This window comes from Python bivittatus, unplaced genomic scaffold (assembly GCF_059951505.1).
Source record: "Python bivittatus isolate LINGU-HERP-01145 unplaced genomic scaffold, Pbiv_v1 ctg000840_np1212, whole genome shotgun sequence".
NCBI lineage: Eukaryota > Metazoa > Chordata > Lepidosauria > Squamata > Pythonidae > Python > Python bivittatus.
The window spans coordinates 16,751,600-16,779,209 of NW_028277113.1; the positions used below are offsets into that span (position 1 = coordinate 16,751,600).

The window sequence follows — 27,610 nt, forward strand, 5'->3', positions numbered from 1 at the left end:
ACTGAAACCCAGAATACAATGACGATTATGGGTCATTTTTCAGTAGACATAGAAATATATTATTCTTAAATTAATGGGGAGAAACTATTGTTACCTAAAGAGCCTTCTGAAAGTTTTATGCACTATTTTATTTGTTAAACCTTTATTCTAAAGGTTTAAAAAGAAACAACTGGCCACTTATTGAGTTTAAATAAAAACAATGGCAGGTTTATTGGCAAAGACAATGTTAACACACTATGTGTAATCTGTGAAATACTAAAGGAAATAATCCCTGTATTCTCTAAAACATGGCTAATTTGTGGCTTTGATCTTCATACATAGAGAAGAAGAGTTAGGATGATGATGAGGAAGAGGAGGAGGAGGAGGAGGAGGAGGAGGAGGAGGTTATCTAGTTGGGTGATGAAACGTCTGCAAGCAAACAACCTTCTGTAAGAAAGCCACCAAGCTCAGACAGCACCAAGGACTCCACAGAGATAATTTCATTGAAAAAAAAATCAATGATTCTGTTTTATTATATACTATTAAAAGAGAAGTAACAGCGCTTGAGGCAAGTGCAACTCCTGGTGACTTCACAGATACACCCATGCACTTTTCTTAATAATGGTACAAAAGTGGTTGGTCATTCTTTTTTTCCAGGATGTTTTCTGACTTCCCAGTCTAGCCTGCATCCCTGGCAGTCCCCCATCCAAACACCAATCAGGCCTGACCCTGGCTTAGCTTCCAACTCAGAGATTATTTTCAATGGCTAATCAAGATTTGTCTGTGAGGTATTTAGTGAAATAATCTCACAAAATTGTTCTTCAAAACAGAACCTTCCCAAGAAATCCTCTTCATTCCATGCCAAATCCCACATCTTATATTTGGGAATGGAAATGGTTCCAGATACACTATTAAAATCACTGAAGCACAGAATGCTACTGTTTTATTATATTATCTCTTAAAGACACAGCCCAGATGCAATCTAGTCTATCCTGGGAATAACTGTCATTGCAAATTGTTAACCTAGTTTTACATCTCAGTATACTGTATACTCATAGGACTGGGTTACACAAAAAGATCTGCTTTTTCATCCTGGAATGAGCTACTTCTAAACATTTAGTGATAACCACATCACACTAAATTCCACAGCAGCATTCCCTCTCATTTTTGCGACTCTGAATTTCAAAATCCTTTTTTTTTTTTTTTTACATGCACCTTTTTTGAGTGATTCATAGCATATTGAGTGTCTCTGGATGCTCTTAAGAGAGGTTACAGAGGCAGGAATAGCCAGCTGGTGGCCATACAAAATGTATATATAGAGACACACATGTAGCCCAGGCTGCCTCATCTGGAAATATTATTTTAAAAAAAAGAATTGTTAATGAAAGCACCAATCATAACAGAAGTGACTGGGCCTCCCTCTTCCTGGTGACCCAGCGGAGAGGGCGGTCGGTTTCCACACAAGGTTACTTCTCCAGACAGGGGGCTTCGCAGTGCCGCACATTCAAAGGAGATGAAATCCCACCAGGTGGAAAGTATCTTCCCTGCAGGTAGGGCTGTGAGCTCAGCCTGTCACGCAGCAGGCGCTCCGCCGCATCCGCGCTTTGGAGTCCACACCGAATCCCCCCCACCCCGTTCCGGAAAGGGGATCCCCCCACCCACAGCTGCAGCCTACGGACAATACACAGCAGACCTGCCCGCTCTAGCTGCAGGCCACTGCTTCACATGGGCGGGGGCGAGAAGGGAATGCCGAAGGAAGAACGACCCGGATTGCCTTTCTAGACCGCAGACGCCACAAGCATGCAGTTCAGCCATATCGGTCCGGGCAACTGGAGCTCGCTGCTGAGCCCCGTTTCCAGCACCTTATGCGGAGGCGCGCACACACGCACGCTCAGACCCGCTTGCCTCGCCAGGAAAGGCCCCTCTGCACAGCTGTCTCCCGCCCCAAGCCCCTGTCTTACATCTGCTGCCTGGCCAAAACGCACCCACCCCCACGCCCTGCCCTGCGCTGCCCTGCCCATCGCTTTAGGGCCAAAGGGTTGGTCTGCTTCCCCTGTCCCGGCACCTCCCCGCCACCGGCTGCTCTTGGATTACCTGTTTGGAGCCTCTTTTCTCCTCTCCACCACGAAAATCCGTAGGCGCTCCCTCGCTCCCCCTCCCTCCCTCCTCTTCCTCCTCAGTATGAAGTGGTGTCACTCACAAAAAGCAGCACAAAGGGAGGGAGGTGCAGCCCGGGGAGTTTCCGGCAGCGCCAAATAAAGACAAGTCCAACAGGAGAGAGCGAAGAGAAGGTGGCGGCGATGGAGGAAAAAAGCCCAAGGAGGTGGAGTGTGGAAACGCACCGAGCGAGAGGCGTGCGTGACACGCTTTCCAGCAGCACGGCCGGCTTTGCTAAGACTCTGAAAGGAAGTGGAGGGGAGGAAGCCCTTAGGCCAAGGCCTCAGGGAAAGGCCGCATCAGGAGAGTCTGAACCGGTAAGCGAGAGCAGAGCAGAGCAGAGCAGGTCCTGGGAAAACCATAGTGGCTTAGTGAAAGGAGAGGAAGAAGTTTTCCAGCCTACCACCCTTCCCTCCAATCTCGACTTCTGCTCTCTGCAGTCTCTCAGGATGTGCTGGCCGCCTCCTCATTCCCACCCAATGCCAGATTAAATGTGCCACAAATAAGCAGCAGCATGCAGAAATCTGCTGCCTTCTGCAGTGAAGCTATTACACCCAAACATTCTTTGGGAGATGGCCTTGGAGCATGCTTTCCCAGTAAGGCTATCAGGATAAATAAGAATGGATGGATGCAACTCCCATAGAAGCTATGCTGGTTAGAAATTGGGGGCACTGTAGTCCCACATCTGGAGGGTGCCCAGATTGGAAGGCTGCCACGTGCTTTGGTGCTATCAGTGGCCACAAGGGATGAGCATCACAGTTTCCTTGAAACTTGGACAGCATCTTCCGCCAATCAGTTCCTTTTTCTGAATCCAGCTGTCAAGCACTCTTGTGCGTGAGGCACCAGTATTAACATTTAAAGAGAAGGGTTAAAACACATGTTGATAATGATAGATTAGAAGCATATGTTAACTGGAATGTAGGTATATTAATAGAAAATAATATATCTATGTAATACTTCTATTATTTTTAATGAAAGCAAATTCTAGAATAATTTAAGATCTGCGGCATAACCTGTGGTAGACCAGCTAGAAGAAACATAGCGTATGTTTATAAATATGTGGAATGTGAGGATGCCCTAAGAGAGACTTAAAAATAGAAAATATTGAATGTTCATTGTGTTCACACACTGTCACATCTACTCTACTGTTACTTATTTATTTAGGATAATTATACTCTTCACTTCCTTTCTCAGAAGAGATACTCACAGCAGCTAGTGTTCTTCAATAAATAAAAAAGCATTCCCTTGCTTCAAACACTGTTTATAGCTCAGGTAGAATTTCTGTTCCCTTGAAAAAGAGCCTTTGACAGCTAGACTCTGTCTATAATAGCAGTTCCCAGACCCACTGTGGGATGGAGAGTTTTGGAATGTATCTAAATCTGGAATGCCAGAGCACAACATGTCTCAGTGCCAGAAATCTGCAAACATCTGTGAAATGGCACTAAATGCAGGATTGCTACAGATGGTGGCCATATTGTCACCGCTACGCTGGTACTAATTCATCCAAAAGGGAAATGATTGTCTACTCATAGTAACATAGATCAGGATCCTTACTTTTCCCAAAAAAATGAAGAAGGTGAAGTTAAAAGCCTAAGGAATGTCTCTACTGTGATGCAAAGATATTCTTACATGTGTGCATGATAAAAGTTTTCTTGTTTCATGATAAGTTAGGGGCCTGCATCATGTATGTGTATTTCCATTATTTCTTCATGTACATATACATGATGGGTTGACTTCTTACTTCTGCAGCACTACACAATTGCTGAACTGTGAGCAAAGTATATTCCTGCCCCCCCCCCCCGCAACATATCTCCAAGTCTTAGTGCAATCACTCAACAGAGCTGGAGGCTGAAATTTGAAGCTACATGAGTTGGAAACTGGCAGTGAATCTGAGTGAAGCGCTACCACTTCTTCACCGTTGTGTGGATGACTTGGAGCGCAAGGGGGGACTGAGTTTATGGTGTGAATTCTCTGACCTTAATATATCTCTAATGCCAAGAAGTTGCTATGGTTTTAAGGAGCTAGTTTGAACCATATCTGAAAGTCCCTTTCAATTTCTGTAATTTTTAAAAATTTTTGTGGGTTCTACTATCAGTAGAGATCACAGGTTGGCAAACTTTCTTTTGTAATTAAATTAAATTAAATTTAAATTAATTAAAACCATAAAACATGGTTGCAGGAATCACAAGAACAATAGGACAAATTTTTAAATAGACTTGGCCCACTTAAAAATAAATAACGCTACATGTTCTCCACAAAAACATACAAAAAATACGTAATACTATTCCTGTGTGTGATGATGATGTGGCTCCACCCAGTTTGCAGTCACTGTAACAGCCCACCACAAAAGTTAAGGGTGGTCTTTGACCTTCAAAAATTGCCCTGAAAAATTTCACTCCTGAATTAGATCACAATTTCCTGAAGTCATGCAGTTTTCTTGGCAATGAAAGAAATGATTTGGCATTGCCTTCTTTTGGGATGTTTTTCACTAACCAGTTCAGGTAAAAACAGTAAAATAAGGAAAAGCATAGGCCTCTGGGATGTGAAATGCTACTGTTCCCACCCTTAGACTCACTCTAGTACCCCTACATCCATCCCAAATGGTCCAGAAGTTGTAGGCCATTCTTTCTGGCGATATCATTATGTTGCTGGAAGGCTTCCATGGCTCAGTGGCTGGTTTGGGTATGTTTAAATGTAGCCCACACCTCTTCTTGAGAGAGTGGAATCCATAAGCTTGGGAGCAGTGTAGGAAGTTCCTCTCTTTCACATGCCTGGCTTCTGGAATGGGCTGATACTAAGAAGGTCTCTTCTGTCGACTTTAGATCCCAAAAAGGTTTATATCAATGTAGGCAGTCTTTCAGATAGTCAGGTGATAAACTGTGTAAGCTTTAAAGAGGAAACTATTGGTAGCCCTCCAGCTGCCAGAACTGCAGTGGGATACATCACTTTGGAAGAAGGAATGGCTATTTTAATGTTAAGAATTCAGTATATTAAAAAAGGAGATAACACTGCTCGCAAACATATAATCCATGAACACTGCAATCAATGAAAATAACATTGGGTTTTCCATTAGATTGTTGTAATTATACTGATGCCTTGTTATAAATTTATCTCAGTTGAAAGAAAATTAAATCCATATCTTATTTGTTCAGTGCAATGTCTCCTTTGAGTGCGACTTGATTCTTAATGACTTCATGGACACATCCGTGGGTTTGGGGCACAGGGGGGTAGGAGGGTTTGGCAACAGTTTGGAAGTTTCATTTTTTACTTCCCAGTACTATTGTGTATTTCTTAGTGGTCTCCTATCCAAGTACTAGCCACTTCTAATACTGCTTAATTTTTCGAGATTAGCCAAGCTTGGCGAGGTGCTGCCACCTAGCCATACATTTTAAGACTGCTTTTTCTTATGAAATCCACTTGACACTCTTCTCTGTTAACCTCTTCAGTCGACATATCACTCGATTATAGTTTTCTGGGGATGAAATTAGATTGTCTTTGAAATTAATAGCATTATATTTGTTTGTTACTGTCCACCTACAACATCCTCTCTACTGATTTTTTTGAGTTTGATTTGAATGATTCAAGTTTCCTTTCTGTGGGCGGAAGGCTTCTTCTGTCTGTGGAAGGCTTTCCGTCCTCTACTACTGTCCCCTGTCCGCCTCCAAATCTGACTCCAGTGGGAGGATGCCATCTTTCCACGCTAGAAAAACTGCAAAAGGAATAGCTTACTAATTGCTGCCTCCCATGCGTTCTTCCTAGGCAGGAGTTTTCCTTCATTTCCTACAGACAGAATACACATTTTGTAGCAGTTAAATAATATGAACTTTCCATGAGTCCTCAAATGTACAAAAATACATTCCTGAAGAGCGTATGCATTTCTCTACTTCTATCAGATAGCGTATTGTGTTATAATTTCTCTGCGTCAAATATACTAGATGATCTCATTTGAAAAGATAAGATGCTGTGTCACAGTCAGTATTTGGTTTCTTTGAACACCGCTGACTTTTCCACATGACATTTCTTATTAATAGAATCCTGCATATTGAATTTGATAATTATGCAATGCTGCAAGTTCATGTAGAAGGCAAATACGCTGTTTTGTTTTCTAAATTAACACAATTATACATAAGAAGCAATTGTCAACCTGGTGTTCATAGTGAGGCAAAGTCTCCTTCAAGTTCAATCAATTCAGTTTTGGGTGGCTTTAAGGACATGTTAAATGAAATGTTCATGTCATTTCTTGGCAGCAATATGGAAATAGTATGCCATTTCCTTCTTTCAGAATGTTTTTTGACTTCCCAGTCTATCCTTCTGCTCTGGCATTTCTTGCTGGTCTCCCATCAAGGTCTGACCCTACTTAGCTTTTTGAGATCATCCAAAGTTAGGAATACATGCTCTGGGATCTTGGGGAAACCTTGGCTTGATCCTACAAGCCCTTTAAGCATGAGATTAAATTCATGTTATTTAACTATAGCTTTCTATTTGTGTAAGGAACTGTTAATGGGTATAAGTAATTGGTACAATTAGAAGAGGTCTGGAAAGAGGTAAAAGTAACTTGCCAGGGGCAGAGTTTGGGGTCCTGGAACTGCCTCCCCTTTTTGGCTGCTGTAAGCTACAATGGTTGGGTGATTGGCATTATGACATCACCAGAGGGTGTGGCTTAGTCTCCTTTTAGTCTTCTCGGGGTATTCCCTCCCCCCAAATGAACATTTTAAATTTTGGAATCTACTGATTTTAAGGATTACTGATTTTATTTAAGTCTGGAAGTTTTAATTATTTGGTTGTAAATCACTTTTAGCTTTTCTGGGAGAAACAGTAGTATAAAAATAAAATAACACCACTTAATGATTCAGTAATAATCAACGGACTGACACATTGAGAAATAATTATTTTAAATTCCTAAATGGACTGGGCTGGAATATATAGTTAAAGAAAAATAAAACATATTTCAAACAACTCTAAGGATACTTTTAGTAAATTAGCACTCAGTGTTTTTTCTCTCAGTTTCCTAAGTTTTGTCTCAGCTCTGAAAAGCTGAGGAAGCTTTCCAAGTAATAGTAAAGGATAGATAATAACAATATTGTAACGCATAACTACACTGAGGAGGTGATTTGTTTTGTGATGAAATTCTGCATAATAAAAAATTACACTCAGACATACATAGCACCAGTTCCCTCAGTTTCACCTCTTTTTTCATGCTGTAGCACAAGGAGGTAATCTTCTTGGAATGTGGAATCATATGGATCCACATAGAGCCTTGAAGGAGCACAAATGTGAAAGATCCTAACACAGGGTTCCTCAACCTTGTCAACTTTAAGACGGGTGGACTTCAACTCCCAGAATTCCCCAGCCAGCCTTGCTGACTGGGGAATTCTGGGAGTTGACGTCCATCCGTCTTAAAGTTGACAAGGTTGAGGAACCCTGTCCTAACAGTGTTGCTTTAATACATACAGCCATTCACACACCTCCTCCCAAAACATGTATTTCTATCCAAACAATTCCCATTCACCATGCATACCTAGAAGAGGAGTGTCAAGGCAATCCTGAGCAAGAATCTCTGTATGGTGGGCAGGAAAGGATACTGCCAGAAACCACTGAAGAACATTTCAGTTAAAGAACAATCAATTGAAATAATGTCACAGATGGTAGTTAAAAGAAATAGTGGATATATATAAAATATCTTCGTTGGAGAAGCTACAAATGAATTTTAATACTGAAAAAAAAGTACTTTGGATTTTGGTTTAGGACATGAGAAAAAAAAATTGCTAACTGGCTAAACGGTTTTGGAATCCCATAAATGGATAGAGTCAATTTTATTGGTAAATCATGTTTTTTAATATATATGAAAACAATAGTTGTACAGCATAGTATTTGTCAATAGATTGTTTTGGAAGATCTCAACTACTGCATGAATTTTGACTAATAGTTAATCAAGATTTCTCTTTAATATTTTGTTTTGGTTTCTCAAATATTTTTCTTTTTAATTTAACACCAGCCGTGTCTGGTTTCTGTCTATTAAAATAACTGTTTAGAATAGATCTGATTCATTATGTTTAATGAAAATGGAGCTTCCTTAACTTTTATGACATGTTTAAAAAACTCAAGTTTTATGAAATTTTCTTCACTTTGTTTAACCAAAACTGAAATATATAGAAATTATCTTTAAATTAACTGAACTTTAAAAATCTGTTATTCAAGTTGTGCTATTTGAAGAGGACAAGAATTTGTTAAATCTTCAAAGACAAGGAAAAATTCCAAAAGTAGCAAAACTGAAGCTAATATGGATTTTGTCCTACATGTTTGCACCCGATTTTTTGTGTTTGTTTTTCCCCTCTCTCTCTTTTATCATGTATATGTGTTTGGCCAATATTGAATTAATTATAATATGGTATTGAAGTAAAGCAGTAGAAAGGAAGACCTGCAATCAGCACTTTTTAGAAGTTTTACTTACATTGACTAGCTCATGCTTGCTCATTATAATTAGTATGTTTTGGTGCAAGAAATTTTAATGTTTCCTTGCTTTTCTTAAGCCACTTTTAGTCTACACAAGTTTTCATCCAAAAGCCAATGCTTTCATGAATTATCTGATCACATATTGTTAAAAGGCATAAGCCTTCTTGCTAATCACACAAAGTCAGCTATAGCTCATGAAAGCGTTAATAACATTTGTTAATTGGAAGTTACCAGACCCCTTCTGGTTTTTTGTTACCATAGACTAACATGGCTCTCCTCCTACCTTGTCTGATCTTACATAAGCTGTTTTTCTGTAAATTCTGTGTGTGGAGCAACTTTCAGTTATCAGTTCAAGTGTCAATCACATGAGGAAAAGATGGCATGGAGGAAAGTATATAACTGAGGTATTTGCACAGATCCATAAATGCAAATTCACAGAATTGAAAACCTAAACAAGTTCCATCAGAATTTAGGAAAAACTAATTCTTAATGACAATAATTATTCATCTAATAAATGTCAACCACAGATTTCTTAGCCAGTATGTTAGTTGGCTATCCTTAACTTGTTTAGCCTCTATGAGCCTAATGCAATGTACTAGGAACGGATCAGGACCATATTCTTGAATCTATTGGATCAGATCTATGGTAATTTATTTAGGAAATTTCTAGTGTTTTATCTGTCCCAATAAAACTCTCAGGACAGTGTGCATGTTATTTCAACAGAGTGGTGCTTTTGAAAATGCAGAGACAAAACAAATGTATATTACTTCTGAATGAGAACAGTGTTTTTCATGGATTCATAGGCCTGATTCCAATTTTTAGAGGAATACCCTGCTGATGTTCCACAAGTTAATTATGCATTGCATGTAATAGCACTTGTTTAAAACTTAATTTGACAGCATTGCATAAATAAAGGCAAACCAATAACATTTCATTTGTCTCAGTCTGCCTTTTTAAAACCATGAACAAACGGAGGGGAACTCTGAAATGCATTTTACGATCTCGATACATTAAGAAACTTGTTTTTTGTATAACTTTTAAAAAGTTGGATTCAATGACATTTTTATTATTTTAATACAAGTGTATAGATTAGAAGATCTGAAACAATGTAAAGCAATATACATAATAAATAACATGCATAGGAGTCATGTTATATATATTATATAATGCTGGCTAGTATTCAAAATAAATCCAGTGACATTGGAGAAATCCATAAAAATGCTATCCTGTCTTCCCTTTTATGAAATTGTTCAAGTATAAAAAGATTCCAATACAGTCCAAAATATTAAATTTCTTTTTAGGTCAAGAATAAAAATTACAAGTTATTGCAGTTTCACAGGACAAATATAAAGCAGCATTTCCTAGCAAAGGAATAATAGTTGATCTATATAGAGATGAACGTGAAAAATGACCCTTTTTTTGTAGGTGAAAATACCAACAACCCACTCTAAATACATTATGGGTATTGCTTTATGAGAGGTTGTTTCCACATACTGTGTTTAAGATTGGGGCTTCAGACTTTATCCTTAATATATCTCGTTGTGAATAAGTCCCATTAAGATCAGTGGGACTCAGACCCAATTCTGCATTACTGCTATGGCACTGGAGCTATTTATCTGCAATTCAGTTACATGTACAACCAAGAATGTCTGTATATAGGAAACTCATGGATTGGAAAAATCACATGCTTATTTCCCATACTGTTCAATCAATTCAGAGTCTCTCCATTTGCAGACATTATTATGGATGTGTATGACCAATGATATAAATATAGCTCCCATTATAGACAACAGTAATTTATTAATTGAGTCTTACTCCTGAACCAACATGTGGAGTATTTTAACATACTTCAGAGTATGTAAGCTTCACTGAAAACCAGTAGAGCTTTCATCCAAGAAAACAGGTGTGTGGTCAGTGAAACAGAGGGAAAATCATAAAACTAGCATTTTAAAGATCAAAACCTTTCCAAAAGCTTTTAAAAGTACCCTTACAAAAGTATGTTTATTGAAGATAATAAACCTATGTCAGCATCTTTAATTGCTTAATTATTTTATATACTACTGCTAAACCTGCTAAATAACTTACACCATGAGATGAATACAATATTTTACAGTTTCACATCTAAAGTGGGTTTCTTTAGAATGCAGCATCGTACAACTTTCAAAATAAATATATCTTTAAATAGCATTACAATTAAGGCACAATATAGCTCACATAGAATTAACCTTTGAAGAATTGCAGTCTCAACAAGTAGCCGCATGAAAGAGACCTATGTTTTGCAAATAAATATTTAAATAGGAATTAATTTGTATACAAATCATTGCAAAAAGCATTCCCTAGTACAGTTCTTAAATATTTAAATTCAGCACATTTCTTCCTGCCTTTATTCGCAAGCCATGAATAGATACAGTAAATAAAAAGAGAAAGCTGTTGTAATAGAGAGCTGATCCTATTTCAGAATCAGAATAGCTGACACCAGCAGTCAAAATTTCCTAAAAGTGAAACAGGATGGGGAGAGGGATTAGAACGTGACAAGCTCATCAAATGAGAACAAGTGATGTGTTCTTTCCAGAATGGGCTATGTCATTGATTGTCTGTACAGCTGTTACACCCTTTAATTCCACACCACTTGCTCCATAGTCCCATTCATAGAGGGGACAGATGAGAAAATAACTTTGGTACTGTCTACCCTTCCCCCACCTCCCGAGCCATATTTCTTAGTTTGTTCGATGCCCACTATGAGATCGTCAAAAAAAGGTTTTTTTCCTACTTATTCACACAAAATAGGCCATACTGAAAAGTTGCAATGACAGTCAGTGCTTTCAATATTTAAGTAATAGTAATCTTCAACTTGATGCATGTTACATATTGCTCACGTGAACTTTTTACCCCGGCTACTGTAAAATGTACCTAATTTTTAAAAATCAGCTTTTTTTGGTTACTTTGGTTATGCTTTCGTGATAGGATGATGCTTGATACTTAGAAACTCTTACAAAAGCTATCCCACAATATTATTCATTCTATGGGAGGCATAATGTTTAAAGACAGTGGTATTTGTTCTTATAATATTCTATTGCATTGTAGCGTCTTTAAAGCTGGATTACTTAAAAGTTAATTGCCTCTTTTAAAACTATTTCTACTGGAAGGCTCGAAGGTAAAACGATAGGAATAACAACAAAGAATGCTTTCTCGCCAGGTCCATCTGCTATTGCATACGATCTGTTTGCAGTTGCTGTGGCTGGTATTGGCCGAAAGCAGCAGCTGCTGCTGCAGCTGTCCCAGGTGCTGCTGCAGTGATAGGCTGCTGGACTGCATAGCCATATCCCCCAGTAGTGACATATCCTGCAGCAGCTGGGGAAGCTGCATAGGGATACTGGTCATAGGCGGCAGCGGCGGCGGCGGCAGCGGCGGCCGAATACTGAGCATATGCAGCTCCAGTGTAGTCAAGGTAGGGTGTGGTGGAAGCAGCAGCTGTAGGCTGGACATGTGGAATAACTACTCCAGGTTGCACAAAAGCCTGCGGGTATACATAGTGAGCAGGGATCCTGTTGAAAAACAGAAGACAAAGTCAGGCCGCACTAGGAAACCTTACTCCCCAATTCAGAACTAAAAACCAAACTCAAATTTAGTTGTTGTTATATGCATAGGGTTGCCACAATAACTAATTTCAGTGGACAAATTGATCGTCTTAGAAGCTAAAAAGGAGAGACGTTGATGAAAAATACATCTTTTTAAAAAAATAGCATCACAGTGTTAGCGCTGACTTAACAACACTGATCAGAATTGGTATAAAGGCACACCACTAATAATTTTAAAATACTGGTAACAATCTTAAAATGTAAATCTGTTAAAAGAAAAATTAAAGAATCCTGGTTCAGAGCTGGAGGACACAGGATGTAAAGCCACAGAGATGTGACTAGTTTCCCCCTAAGACTTGTAATATACTGAGAGTTTATATGATTCTTACCTCAGAATATATTTACAATTTTTGTAACTACATTACATATTTAGCCTGATGATCCAATACTGATGGTTTCCCAGGACTTCTGCTTATTTGAATGCATTACCCACATTATTCAAATGTATTTGATGTAGGGTAATAAATGTTTTGTATCGTGGCAACCCTACTTGAATTGCTATGCACACATTAATTCCTCTGCAACTTCAGTCATCCTTATTAAAAAATAATTAAAAAAAAAAAAAAACCACAGGCGACAAAGGAGTTTAAATAGAAGTTCACAGGTGTGGTAAACACAGCAAGAATCACACTTGTCAAACGAACTATAGTGCAATTCACTCCGTCACAAAAGGCTATTGAGGGGAAGCTACATAGATGCCATTAAAATACATGACAGTGACCTCTGGGTAGATGTGCATCACACTTCTGAAGAGGTTATAAGGCCATGAAAGTCAAACCTGTTATGACATATCAGGCCACTGGAATCCTGCTTTGTGCCAGCTTGTTTATTTCTATATAAGGCATAACTTTGGAAGGAATAGGGAGAGCTGGGGCAGAATTATGTTCAGGTAGATCTAGTGTTTAATAAAAAAAAAAAAAAAGGAGAAACATATTTTGAGGAACAACCCTGCTGTTATTAAATACATATTTCAATATTCTCCTTACCATTAAATATTACTTTTGTACCATTAGAAGCACAAACAGGCCAATGTTGATATTTGTAGTAAAGCTCTCGTATATAGAGATACAATACTTTTGTGGTGTTTTCAGCACCCAAAAGCTTCATGTATTATCTCAGGATTACTTACAAACAGCTTGGCAATGGAGATCATGGTTATTATACATAGAAGGATGAAGCTGAAAAATAATGGTTTGCCTAAAAACCTCCAAAGAAATCTGCATGGCTTAAAATAAGATCTGAAACATGAGCTTCTCAGCTCACAGACTTGTTGCTAGAGCTGTACAAGTTGCCAAGTTCCTCACCTGTATAAAAATATGTGTATGGATTGATCTCTTATATCATACAATATAAGATGTATAAGATGTATCATATAATATCCAAAGTCTTATTTCCTTTGAAATTAACAATCTCCTTCAAAGCTCTAACCTGCAGCTAAAACTTCATTGGGAATCAAATCCTCTCTCCTGTATAAAGTGCAATTCTGGTGAGATCCAGCGTACACGCGCATACACATAGCTTCAGATGCAGAATAAAAGCTTTCAGCTCCACATGCAATGTTGTAAGTTTCCTTTCTGTCTGTTGCACAGGTTAGGTCCACCTGATCATCCTATTATAACCAAATTAATACAAATGTGTTTAAATAAAAATTATTTTCAACTTTCATATGAAGTTGCCAAGCAAAAAACTGTTTTTAGTTATACAATATTGTTGCTTTGGAAAGTAATTTTTTGGACTTAAAACCCATACAGCTTTGTTTAGAAACAAATCACTCCCCCTTCAATACCTACAATTCAATATTAAGAATCTAACTAAAAAATATTTACATCATTAGTCTCCCACTGTCCAGGACAGGGAAACAGCAATACATTAGGGATGCATACAAGAAGAGGTTTGAACAGAATAATGAAAATTAATAATTAAGGACTTTTTAAAAAAATACAGCGATGATGATTCATCCCTTCTATGGAGTATACTGTAAAAAAATGTCTGTGTATTAAAGCCAAGTTAATAACTGTTTTTATATTGTTTTAAACTAACAAAAAACCCTACATAATTTGATCATAATGCTCACTTGAAAATAGATAATTCCCAAGGATCATTTCTATCAGACTTAAAAAAGAAGATCTTTAAAAGACACATGCAGGTCACTTCATCATAGTTAAGTCATAGCTCTGTTCTGACAAGCATCATCATCATGGATTTTAAAACTTGTTTCCTTGTTAGAAAATCATGATGCATATATGTATTCAAGCTCTTGTAATTTATTTCTATTAAGCCAAGAAGCTAACAGGTGGGAGAATTATGAAACTTTATCCCTTTAGAACTTCTCGGTCTACAATATGCATGCACTCTGTGCAGGCGCTCACTATTATGCCATTTTGCACACTGTGATTGACAGCACAGGCTGCAGTGGGTCTATTTTTGATCATCTGTCATGCGACAAGAGCTTCCAGCTGAGTAAAATATATGACTTTATAAGGCCAAAGTAAACTTCCATCTGTTGGAAACGCCAGCATGCAGAGATTGTCATGATACTGAAATGCTAGCTCCTTTTATGTTCAAAAAGGTCAAAAGGTTAAAGAGCAGCTTCCCATTAGGCTGTTCAGGCATCTTTGTACAATAGATTGAGGAATGTTCTTCTGAACTTACTTTTGGGAGAAACACTGGATCTGCACCCTGTTCCAGATTTTTCAAAGGTAGTTTTCTTTGGTACATTAGAAATAGGCATTGAAACTCATCAGTTTTTCTCTAAGATTGCAATAAAAATACATTTTCATGCAAGTAAGCCTACTGAACACAGAGCCTTTCCTCACTTGCATCTAACAATACCAAAAACATGTTCTAATACTTTTTTTTTTTTTTTGGTGCTGTGTCCTCATGACATTACATTTGATCCCCAACACATAACTGAGGAGGCCTTAATTCATCCTTAGATGTACTGGAATTAAAACAGTATTTTCCCTCATATCCTAAAAAGATTTATCACAGATACCGTCTCATGCATTTCACTGACCAAAGTGACCTCAGAGGGTGGGATAAGTTCACCATCTATTAGCAATTGGGGCTGGTATGGCCATGCCGCTCTCCCTCCAATCTTTGGATACTGTCTTCTAGGGCCATTTTGCTCTAGACAGTGGGAGAATCCAGTTCTTTCAAACGGGGTCTTCCTGGATCAGAATCCTGGATTAGTCTGAACAAGAGTTGACCAGCAGCAGTGGTGGAGCAGCTGCATGGGGGCAACAGAGAGCTGCCTTTTTCTCTCTCTGCTTCTTTTCTCACACCTGTTAGCTGTAGTTCAGGCTGCTTTTGAATGTGGGTTTAGTGCTCTTTGAAATAGTGCTCAAACTACGTCCTCTAGGAGTCCAACTGTCAGTCCAATATGGGTTTAGAAGTATTCTGGAATAGCGCTATTCTGGAAGAATGCTAAACCTATGTCCAAAAGGAGCCTAGCAGCCAATAGTCAGGCTCACTTTTTTCACTTGTAGAGCAGATATGCAAAGACAGTGAGCTTTGATAGATTGCTAAACATGTCCATCTAGCCTTTGTCAAAACTTGCTACCTCCTCAGGCCCTTCCCCATTCCTATCTACAGTAAGGAGAGTAATTAATGGACATTTTCATGCCAACTAGTGACATGGTGGGAGGAAAGCAAAGCTGGAGGATCCATCAACCCTTTACATAATTTCTGTACCATACACATGGATAGAATCAGTTTCCAGCTTTGTGTCTGTATCAGGATGAGGACTGTCAGTGGGGGCATCATATTTTATGCCAGTATAATTTTGGGCTGGTTCAAGGACTGGTAAGTAGTACTTTGAAGTTAGCCATTAAAAAAAACCCTTAGTGGATCTTACTTTTGAGAAAACATGCATACCACAGATTGCCCCTGTAAAATCTGAAGTCAGACTCATTCCTTTCAAAATAATTCATTTTTACATATGTGTTGAACTCCAGTTATGTAACTGCATCCTATGCATTTTCATTCAGAATCAACCCCTACTGAATTCAGTGATTAATTTATATTGATCTAAGTATTTTTGTGTGTGTGAATGCCATCACAAAGTTAATAATTTTGGCTAACTTATAATAGACTAAATGTTGTACTGGGGAAAGTATTTCCATGGTAGCTGCAGTGGAATCAGAATATTTATGTGGCAAGAGATTTCTGGTAAATTATAGACAGTCATGTATAAAAGCACCAACATCACAGTAAGCCAAGCTTTACTGTGATGAGAATGACCTGGCGTCTTTCCAGGTCTTTGGACTTCCCCTCTTGAATTCTGACAGGGAATAAGGAGATTTTTGGAAACATTCACTTCTAGTATTTTTTTAATTAATTGCAGCTCATTACAGTGTATAAACCTAAAATGAGTTTGCATTGATGAAAACACTTTTACAGTTCTGACCTGGTTTCACATGAGTGAAGTTCAGTAATTCTTTCATAAAAATCTAGACCTCATCAGTTAAGACTATAACAACATTTAAAGGATAGTATACTTCTACTTAATTTAAAAGCAAGGGAATTTTATCAATATTATATCATACTCTTACATTAACCGTAACAAGTTCTCTTCGAAGACTTTAAAGATTCTGGGATAATTTAGGATCTGAACTTGATAAAATTTACTGGAACTCACTATAGCGTGTAATTCCTTGAAATCTATTACGGTAAATAATCAAAATGTACCAAGAATATAATCTCTAAATAGAACTGGCAGAAAGTAAAGACCAGTGTCTGAGTAAAAGATATTGGAGTGAATTTTTTTTTTTTTTTGCCTAGCCTTTGGATTGGTGTTCCCCCGGCTCTGAAAAAGAAAACTGTGAAAAAGATTTGGTTTTGTCCTGATGGAGGACTTACATTGGAAGATAGACAAAGATAGAGTGATTCCATTAAGCATAAAATCACTGAACTTCATTTGCTTGGAGCCTGCTTGAATGACCAATTCTGTGAATTCCACTGGGAGACTACAAAGTCCCACAGAGTTTCAGAGTTAGAGATTATTACCTCTGGTTTTATTATTTTATTTTGATGATAGTTAGATGACATTTTGATTTGCTGTGAGCTGCTGAGAGTCTTATAATGTGGGCAGCGTATAAATAATGTAAAATAAAGTCAAGTAGCAAGCACGCTATCTCTGACTGACTCATTCAGTGAACAAATCTGAGTCCTTCTCTCCCTGTGTGTTCCTCCAAATGAACCTGCTTAATTCTAGCAATGTGTGAGACACAAAAAGCAGAGCAGCCGTCTCCCAGGCACTCTTATAGACAACACTCTGATGTGAGCCTATCGTACCAGTCAGCCCCCTTCCCTTGCTTGTCCATACCTTACATGAAAAGAAGCTCAACAAAGCAGAAAGCCTATCAGATCTGTTGAACTCAATCACGTAGTCACAATCATGCCACCGTACTACTTTAGGTTGAGCAACCATCGGTCCACTGGAAATCTAGGACGGCTGCAGGAGCAGCCCCAAATTGTTGCTGCAGTGCTATCTCTGCTGCTCTGGTTTGTTTTCCATCCCTTCAGGGCTGGCAGGAAGTTATTTTGGGAAACAAAGAAAGTGGGGGAGGAATTACACTTCTCCCATCCTGCTTTCAGTGGATCTGATCCCATTCAGGGTACAGGATGTCTGCATTTGGAGTTTTTGTTTCTACAAAAATGTAAAAAAAAAAATCCAGAGCTGACCAGCCTCTGCAAAGGTAGCTAGGAGAACGACTGGTGAGGGAAGAAGAAATGCAAACTGTTTACCTCATCATTGGCCATGTAATCTGAGATGCCCACTGTGCATAATTTTCTTACTGTTTATAAACACAGTTTAGTGTTTATTGAGTTAATGCAGCCAACCTCATTGTTATCATGACTACAGCCAAACCATCATGTAGTCATGATTTTGGGAGGGGGTGGGGAAAAAAAAGTTGACCCATCAAGATGTAGGCTTACTTCAATGAAGTTAACATTAATGCAGATTCATATAGTTTAAAGTATTATTTTTGTCACAATGAAACCATGTTTTTTTATAACATTCAAATGTAGGCATTAAATGAAGAAAGCAGAAAGAGAAAAGAAAGCCACTGGATAAAAAGAATTCACATTGAATTAAAAAATAATTTCAGTGTTGCTAGTAAAGGTATTATAGATTTTCTATTTTAAAAAATCAATTTAAAACCTGGGTAAAGGATGAATTATTTTTAAAAACAAAATAATTCTAAAACACAATAGCTATCCTTTATTTCAGTTTTTGATTAAACTAGCATTTCTAGACACACCACAGAGGGGTGAGGGAGGCTTTGTACAGCCCTTACTATATTCAAGTAAACCCAACAGAACATTATCTGGAGCAATTACAATTGCACATATATTCCAAGAAATAATAAAAGTTTGAGCAAATAAAGATACCAGCTTTATATGTTTAAAAGGTCCTAGAATAGAATGGGATTGTTTTTAATGATGAATCAGCAAGATAAAACTGGATAAAGACTTTATAAATACACAGCTAGCACCAACAATTATGACAAGAACAATGGATTGTAGGAAATATGTGCAAAATAGGGCCACTATATCCAATCTGCAATGATCTTGGTGAGTATTAGGTGGCAGCAAAGCATTAGGGTTTTTGTATTTCTTTGCTGCCATCTAATGATCATCTGGAATTTTGCAACTCAGATCCCTCCTCTTATCAGAAAAAGGTATTGTACCAAGATCCATCATTATCTCTGCATATTGTAATACAATCTAGACAGCAAATGTTTTGAAATGTTCTCTGAAGAAAAACAATCTCTGAACTACTCATTATATCATATATCTTTACTCAGATCCACCTCATCCTATAAAATTTTATAATAATAAATTATTTTTTGAATTATTATACTATAATAATAGTGCTTTGGCGCAAACAACTTTGTGCTAGATTAAATGCAATCTGACAATTCTTTCAGAGCATAGCAACATTAGTTGGTATGCAAAAACTTTCTGAGGCCAAGTATCACCATGCCATTCAATTCAATGGAGAAATGGTTCTAGAAATATGAAATCATATACTCTGTATCTGACACTTCCTCATCCTCTTTACTGGCTAAGCACACAATAAGTATTCAAGGATGCTGACTATGACACCACTGTTGTATTATCTATGCCACTAAATCAATGTAAGCATTTGTAACATCTGCATACTAGATAAACAAACTGATTTTTTAGTGCATAAATGGACAAAAACAGAAGACTTCATCTTATCTTACATAAGTTTATGGACTGCAGTTTAACTGAAGTATCACTTTGAGGTATTTTATTTATTTACTTATTTACCGGGGGGAGCAATTCCCATTAAATTTAGAGGACTTAACTTCTGATACAGAAGTACGCAACTGTGTTACTACAGTAGTTTCTTTGACTAAGTAGTTTTAGCTCTTTCATCTCCATGGATGTATGCCAAACTATACTTGTTGAAATTCTGTCTTTTACAAAACACTGGCTTTTTGCATGTGGTTATCCTCCTCAATAGACTGGCTAAGTGCCAAACCACATTGCAGCTACAGGACAGAGGAATTAATCTTTCCTTTCCAGAATGAATGGTCCTCCTGAAGCTGCAATTTCACAATAATAGCAAGTGGCAGGAGACCAGTGTGGGAGAAAAAAACTTTTTTGCACACTTCACTCCTGGTTGTGTGTGTATGGGGGTGTCTTCTCTAGTTGTAAAGAAAAAATAAAGAGTCTTGTGACACCTGTCAGAATAGTAGAAAATACTTTTCTTCTCACTCTCTTTATCTATTTAGATAAAATTAGTTGTTTTATCTGAATTGTATTTAGATAAATATTTGATTTGGAATACTAACAGCCTTTAAGGAATTAGGCAGATGTTTATTTTGATGAATAGCTAAAACATGTTAAAAGTTTTGCACTTAGGAGGAATGAAAAAGTCAATTTAAGACATGGCTAGGCTATGAAATTTTTGAAAAATCGTAATTTTGGAAGCGAAACCTTTGTGCATTCCTAACAGATTTGTTTATGTGGCTTATTTGTTTTCAAGAAGAAAAACAGACATAAATTTAAAAAAATAGAGCATGTATGGGAATAGATCTATTTCGCTTTGCATCCCCGAGACCTTATATTACTCACCACCACCCCCGCCTCCCCATATATGCAGTTAGCTTTTCTGTTAATACCAGACAGATTTAATACTTCTACATCTTTACTTCCTGTAGGTGGTAGCTGGGGAAATCAAAACATTTTTAAAAAATCAAGAAAAGAACATGTAATTGCAAGCAATCAACTGGATCCAGAGCTGCATCAAGTGGAACTCCAGAAACTATATGATCCTATGGATGAAAGGGTAGCAAATTTTGCCAATTCTACCTTCCCCAACAGTCTCTATTGTTCCACTCCCCAAACCTGTAAATATGTCAGATTTATTTGGGGAAATTGAATTGGTGAAAATTGCTATCCAGAAGGGTGCAACATTTTGCACTTCTCTAATTCTCTCTCTCCTTTCTCTAAGAGGGGAGCCCATTATAGTCCAGGTCCTTATCATCAAAGAAACAGCTCCTCTGTTTGTAGGGGTTGAATTTACAGATCACACCAAATCATAATGTAGTTCATTATAAATGAACCCAACAATTGTGGTTTGTAAACCATATTTTATGACTTTGATTAAAATGTGGTTGGCTAGTTTGTGGCTCAATGTGCTGGGCAAACACAGTAATATGTAAATCCAGATATTGTCTTTTTCGGTCTTCAGGGGCTAAATACAACTATTGCTGCTAGTGTTTCATTGTAACAAGATACAATATTTCAAAACTATTCTCCAGTTTCACCATGAGTTTTACTTAGCAAGGATTAGCAAGGAGAAAAGAGCGCAAAGAGAGTTCAAGCAAGCAGAGTTCCTTTTCTACTTTTATATCTAACTGTTGAATTTAAAAAGAAACAGAATTATGTTAAGAGTAGCATATCTTTAAAGAAATACTGTAAGTTAAAGCTGATGAAGACAAAATCATTAATGGGATAGTGCAAGTGGACGCATGTTGTTAATAACACAGGGCTCCACATCCTTCCCAAGGAACAAAACAAAAAATGTAACATGCAAGCAATGTTGATCTTTCTTTTTTTAAAAAAAAGAAATTAAAAAAGGTATCACACAAATTTAGCAGTCACTACAAAATATGGTTAAAAAGAAGATAAATAAGCCGCAGGCTACAGCTTGAAAGCAAGAGGGAAAAAGAGGTTCCTTTGCTCCCCTTTGCAAAGTCAACACTTCTCAACAAAACCAAAATGAAAAAGCCACCAAAAACTTTCACTACAGCTCTTTCAATTAAATAAAAGCACACAGTTTAGCTATCAACACCACTTCATTACTGTAATCAATAAATAAAAAAAAACCACACTGATATCTATGGACTATAGAAAGAAAACATACATGCATCGTTAATCACCATTTTAGCTTGTTTGTGTGTTTGAGTCTACTGGTTACAGAGTTTAATTCCAAACAGAACTATTCCACCTCATATCCTTCTCATCAGTTATCTTAACTGTAAACGATCCCTGTCAGATTAGAAAGAGATAAATAACATTGAGTTTAGCTGAAGAAAAATATTGATGGGGGCACACTGGCGTGCTGATTACAAGCGGACCTGGTTTCCCCACAGCATCTTATCAGCCAGGACTGCTTCAGTGCAGGGGTGCTAGAGACATCATCCCCTCAGCTTTAACGCTTATTGGAGAATCATTACGGAAGTGAGGGCATTTTAAATCTGCAAATTTGAAAAAAAAAAGTAATAATTTTATTGCCAGCAGTCACATTACAGGACATTAACATGTACACATTATCTGTTTCCCACCGCAAAAAGCAGGTTTAGAGGAGACTTACCCAAAGGGTCTCTGGATTAAGGCAGGATGGAGCTGTTGAACCCCAAAGGCAAAACCTATCAACAAAACACAGCACATTCTCTATACAGGTGCTCTTTCTGTTGCATTATTACTTCACGTTGGGCAATCTTTTACCTCTCTACAGACAATTAAGGTCCATTAAATTAAACGAGACTTACTTCCAGGTCAATAACCGAAGCATTGCAGAATTATAGCCTCTAACAAATACTATCCTGGGATCATTCTTAATGGAGAGCATATATAAGGCAGCTAAAATGTCACTTACCTTTCATGGAAAATGCATTAAATATAAATGAATTTTGTTTCATTTAATAAATAAATAATTCTGATTTTCAAGGCATAGAGGCCTGAAAATAATGTCTATATTATTTAATTGCTTCTCATATTAAAAAGTACATGATTGAACATGGTCTGAAATTTATTAATATGGCTGGTATATACAACAGAGTGTAAAATAGTAACTAGGCTTTGCATACTTTGAAAATAATTTGGAAGAATTACTTTCTAGCTTGTGTGAGCACAACCTCTCTACTATTCACTTAAACACACACCTTTTTTTCATGTATCCACCAGAACCTGAAAAAAAGAGGCTGCAACTAGTCACCTCATTAAAGTTAATACAACTCTTAAAGCAACCACTACTTTTTTGGAAGCTCACATATAAAAAAGCCTGAAAAAAACCAGGCTGCTTTACCAAATAGCAGAAATGTGCTGTGCTTCCTCTGAATCATTTTTGAAGTATGCACAGCCCTAATAGTAATCTTTTATTTCAATACATTAATAATATTATACCTCAGGATAAAGGGCTGTTATTTCTCATAAATCATTATAGCTTGGGGCAGATGTAATGTTCACAGTCTCCTAACCTTGACTGCCATACTTCAGATTATGTTTTTGTACAATTTTTGCTGTCTTTTATGGATTGCTTTAAATATGGCATAGGACAGAAGTTGGCAATTTTTTCAGGTGCCTGGCAGCACTGGCCACTCTTGTACATTAGCCTGCCTCCCCCCAAACCTTTCCTTTAACTGCCTGAAATCTCACGAGCTTGCAGCAGCCATGTGTGAAATGTCACAAAATCTTATGCCAGAATTCAGAATCTTTTAAAATGGGTGCATCGATGCTGTCTCAGGCTGTTGTCCATAACTGATATTTATGATTCCTGTATTACTGGAAGTTAGAGTTGCATTGGCATGATCTTTGGCGTCTTTTTATAACTAGAAGAAGTTTTGCAAAAAAAAAAAAACCCTGATTACACATGGATTAGATTATCATGTGTTAAGCTGGTTAGTTCTCAATGATGAAGAGGCAATGCCACATCATTGTTAAAACTAATGATGGAAAGACAGAAGAAAGAGAGGAATGTTCATGTTCCCAATCTCTTAGCTGGGGTTAGGAGATGAAGAACTTTATCTGCACCAAACTGGTCTGATCCTAGTTTGTTTCAACAAACCATTAACTAAACCAGAAGTAGATAACTTTTTTCAAGCTAAGGCTGTATTTTGCATTTGAATGATGTGCTCCAAAGCTGGGTGTAGATCAGGATAAAAAGCAAATTTGAATTAATGTCTTTTGCATTTATTTAAATGTATTATACTGCAGTTAATTATTCCTTCCATTTAGGTAATTCTGTCACACAAAAAAAGTAAGATTTGGTAATTCAAACACCATGCCAAATCATAGTCTGTACAAACCATGGCTTGCAAATGCATATCAAATGAATGCGTTTTAACCCTGGTTTAGCAATTAATGGTATCAATTTAGACATTACTCCAAATTGTAATGATAATTGCTTAAGCTGTCTGAAATGACCAGCATACCAGTAAGGCAAAGAAACAAACAATGGGTTGGTATGATATCTGAACTGAATCAGCATCTAAAAGCTGATACACATACAATACTGTACTATACATTCCCATAATGGTTGAAGAGCACTTCCTAGTTTAGAACTTAAAGACAAAATAACTGACAACATATTTTTGAATCTTCATTAGTTTTAGTATTCACAATAAAAGTCTTTCTCTAACTTTGCATTCTTGTTGGCCCATCTTGTGAATGCATTCATCCTAAATGATTTCTTGACAACTCAATAATATATTTGTAATATAAATCTATGATTTAAAGGATTAACTAATGCAATAGAATGATTAAACATTACATGATTAAACATGTAATTTTCTAAGAATGTGGGGATATCTTTATCCTTTCAATGGAAGAGGTCCTCACTGACAGGCTTGGTGAATTAAAGAGAACATACAGTTGACTTTCTATTAAAATGTCTGTAGCCACTGAATTTTAGTGATAATTTGTTCATTTTCCTGAAAGTACCCTAAACTCCAGTATTTAATTTCTAACTGTTAATTTGGGTTTATATGTATATATGTGGGGAGAGGTTGACCATAGTTACTCCTAGTTACTCAGTGATGAACAGAAAGCATGTTGAACTTGTTCAGAGGCTGACTTTGGTATTGAAAAAGACTCCAAAACTAAGTTGTAGCTAGCCTGGCTAAACAACAAAGAACATATTAGTTCAGGAATACAATCAGACCAAATAATAAATAAATAAACAAACAAACGAAGTTAGTCAGTAAGTTAGAGTTTGGCAACACAGAAACTACACACACTAGTGGTGTCTGTGGCTCTGCAAATTAATTTAAAACATACTAATCAAAAATGGTTGCAATTGTGCAAATGATCTCACAAAATTTGATGGTTTTCTGTTCTTTTGTAGGTGCCTGTGACATAGTACAATGTCACATATGGTGCCAGAATAAGTCGCTATTATTGTAAATGCAAAATAGGACAGGTCTCACAAGAAACTGGAAGCCATTCCATGTTTCATTTTAGCTTATAATAGACTGGAAAGACTGGCAGCAACTTATTTTAGATGGTTGTTAGAAATCAAAAGTTGCTGTCAACTGTTGTACCAGAAATATTAAATCCAATATTAAAATAAAATATATATTCTGAGTCACATACAACAGAATGATTCTCCAATTAATTACTCTTCAATTAACAATTAGTCCAATTAGATTCTCCAATTAAAAGGGAACATCTAATGTAACTGACTCACTAAAAAAAAGAAGAAAGTTGAATATTTTGAAAGAGCTCCAACATACATTAATCTCTCCCTATATATCTACAATTTACATATACTGAGACCATAATCCTATGTGTATTATTTAAGGGCATGACCTACAGAAATCAGTAGGTTTTGCACGAGACTGTGATGTAATTTTCTACATTTTCAAGGCAGTGCTTTCTGAACTCCCACCTTCTGTTTCCTAGACTTCTACCAATCATCTATTTAGAAAAGGATTGTGCAATGACCTCTTTACACAGCTAGAACTATATTTGTAGTTGTGCACATTCTACACTTGTGCACAAAGGGTTTCTAAGACAAGACAAAGGGACAGTGCTTTTTTAAAGAAGGAATGTTTCCTGGCTGTTTCTTTGCCCATTTGTTCTACAGAGAGCAGGTAGATATCTGGGAATGAGTAACTTAAACCACTGTACATCTTCTGCTCCAAATGTCTTATGTCAACTCTAAGAAGCTCTGCCCCACATTCTGCAACCCTTTATTCAGGACAGTAAAAGCTCTTTGACATAATTTTTACATTTGAATCAGTAATACCGAGTTCTGTATTGCACTGACACAAGATATCTTCAACATGAATTGGACATTATTAAAATCACAGAACTAGGTGATAAGATGTGCTTTAGAACTGTGTTTTTTGAGATCTGCAAACTACTCATTCTAAAATTAGAAGATAATAATCTCAGTTCAGGTCAAATAAGCAAAAACTACTTACCTGGCTGCATAATTCTTGGTTTTGCTCCTAGGTATGCAAGATTCACATTAGCTTTTCTGCCATCAATGATTGGATTAGGATCTTTGCAGGCCCTTTCAGCAGCAGCTCGATCAGCCATTGTCACCTTGATAATAAACAGCAAATATATCAAAACTGTTGCCTTTGACACAGTTCAAAATGGTTACCTGCACTCATATACTTCCAGACATAGTAAAACTTTCTGATAGGCTACTTCAGATTAGGATGATTGTGGACCCCCTTTTTGTTTTGGTTTGTTCTGATCTTGTTTGGTTTGGTTTTGGTATTTTGCTTTTCCAGCTGGTTGCATTCTTTTACATGTTGGTTTTTTTAGTTGTAAGCTGCCTACAAGTGTTTAGGAGTCGGGTGGCCTTTCAACAAATAAACAAATAAACAAACTCTCCTCACCCAAATGAAAATACAACTAGGCAGTATCTTTCAGTGTCAGCCTTTTGGGGTGGGGGGTTCAAATTAATACAATAAACACATTAAAAAAAAATCCAGTTCTATTTGAAGCATTCTCTGTTTCCCTAAGCAGTGGCACAGAAAGTTTGCAGGACTCCATGCCAGTGACACAGTAGCATGTGTCACCGCAGATAAAAATATGGACATGTCCTATCAGTCTGCAGCCAGCTGGCTTCATCTAATGCCAAAACTTCATTAGCAAGTTTTCCTATACAGCAAGTATGAAGCGAATATTCCTAGGACTCAGCACTCATACACATCATCTTCAGAGAAGAAAGTATCCCCACAAATGCCCCATGATTGTAGTCAGTTGTGTACTAACTGTGGAGCACACCAGCTGATCGTTGTTTTTCCAGTGCCTTGTTCACATGTAGCTTAAGTTTTGGGGAATTTACCATTCTTCTGCTCTACACCTTCCAGCCGAACGGTCGCAATCTTTTCACTCCCTTTCTGGGGAGAGAGACCGAGGCTGCGGGATTGCGGCCCCTCCGGCTCTGCTTTCCCTCCCGCCATTGTTTAGTGACCCCCTTTTCGGAAGCTGCTCACCCACCCAGCGACCCCGGCGGCGCTTTTGACTTACAAATCCGTATCCCCGGGATTTGCCCGTCTGCCTGTCGGTGATGACCACAGCTTCTTCGATCTCACCGAAGACCTCGAAATACTTTCGGAGGCTGGAGTCCGTGGTGTGGTAGGGCAGACCCCCGACGAAGATCTTGGTGTACGTGGTATCCTTCTGGGTCGTGTGCATCTTCCAAAAAAGACCTCTCCCCTCCTACCAACCCAACAACAAAAGGAAGGAAAAGAAAGTAAGGGGAGGGGGGAAACCCTCCTTCTCTAGTTGCTCGGCGCGAAATGCCCACTTCCAAGCAACTTCTCTCACCGTCCAGAGTCCGCTTCACCGGCCACGCAACAGCAGCAGCGGCAACAACTCCCTTTGCCGAACAGGAAACCTCCTTTCTCCCGGTCCGAACAGTTCTGTTCTCGGCTCCGAGACAAACAGGAAGCCTCGTCGGATGCTCTTGAGGTAGACGGTGTTGGAGAGAGAGGGCGAGGAAAGTGCAGGGAAGTCTTCCGCCGGCTGAAGGTTTTCCCCAAATGTCACACGCGCGAGCTCCCCCGCTCCGCCGCCTCTTCCCCCCTCCCCGCGCGCAGAGGGGCGGGTAGCCGGGCGGAGTCCCCTCTGGTTATTGGTCTCTTCCTGGGGCCGGCAGG

At 37.9% G+C, this 27,610-nt stretch overlaps 2 protein-coding genes across 4 annotated transcripts in view; both read right to left on the reverse strand.

Moving 5' to 3' along the window:
- The window catches only part of CAP2 (cyclase associated actin cytoskeleton regulatory protein 2), a 53,791-nt gene extending 49,851 nt beyond the window's left edge, over nucleotides 1-3,940 (reverse strand). The window contains exon 1 of one of the 2 annotated variants that reach the window (XM_007421603.4): nucleotides 2,074-3,940. The gene's annotated coding sequence lies outside the window, so the exon portion shown is untranslated. Of the gene's footprint in view, nucleotides 1-1,672; nucleotides 1,720-2,073 lie in introns of those variants that run through there. The other variant, XM_088130824.1, reaches the window with a different exon arrangement.
- Nucleotides 3,941-7,947: 4,007 nt separating this feature from the next.
- RBM24 (RNA binding motif protein 24) lies at nucleotides 7,948-27,489 on the reverse strand. 2 transcript variants are annotated; one of them, XM_007421605.4, is made up of 5 exons: nucleotides 27,279-27,489; nucleotides 26,979-27,170; nucleotides 25,916-26,039; nucleotides 22,084-22,138; nucleotides 7,948-12,134 (listed from the first exon to the last, which is right to left on the reverse strand). In XM_007421605.4, exons 2-5 carry the CDS (start codon nucleotides 27,144-27,146, stop codon nucleotides 11,795-11,797), a joined length of 687 nt encoding a protein of 228 aa, XP_007421667.1. In that variant the 5' UTR covers nucleotides 27,147-27,170; nucleotides 27,279-27,489; the 3' UTR covers nucleotides 7,948-11,794. The 2 variants fall into 2 exon arrangements, with proteins under 2 accessions (XP_007421667.1, XP_087986996.1); XM_088130870.1 differs by lacking the exons at nucleotides 26,979-27,170; nucleotides 27,279-27,489 and adding an exon at nucleotides 26,342-26,474.
- Between the last annotated feature and the right edge of the window lie 121 nt (nucleotides 27,490-27,610).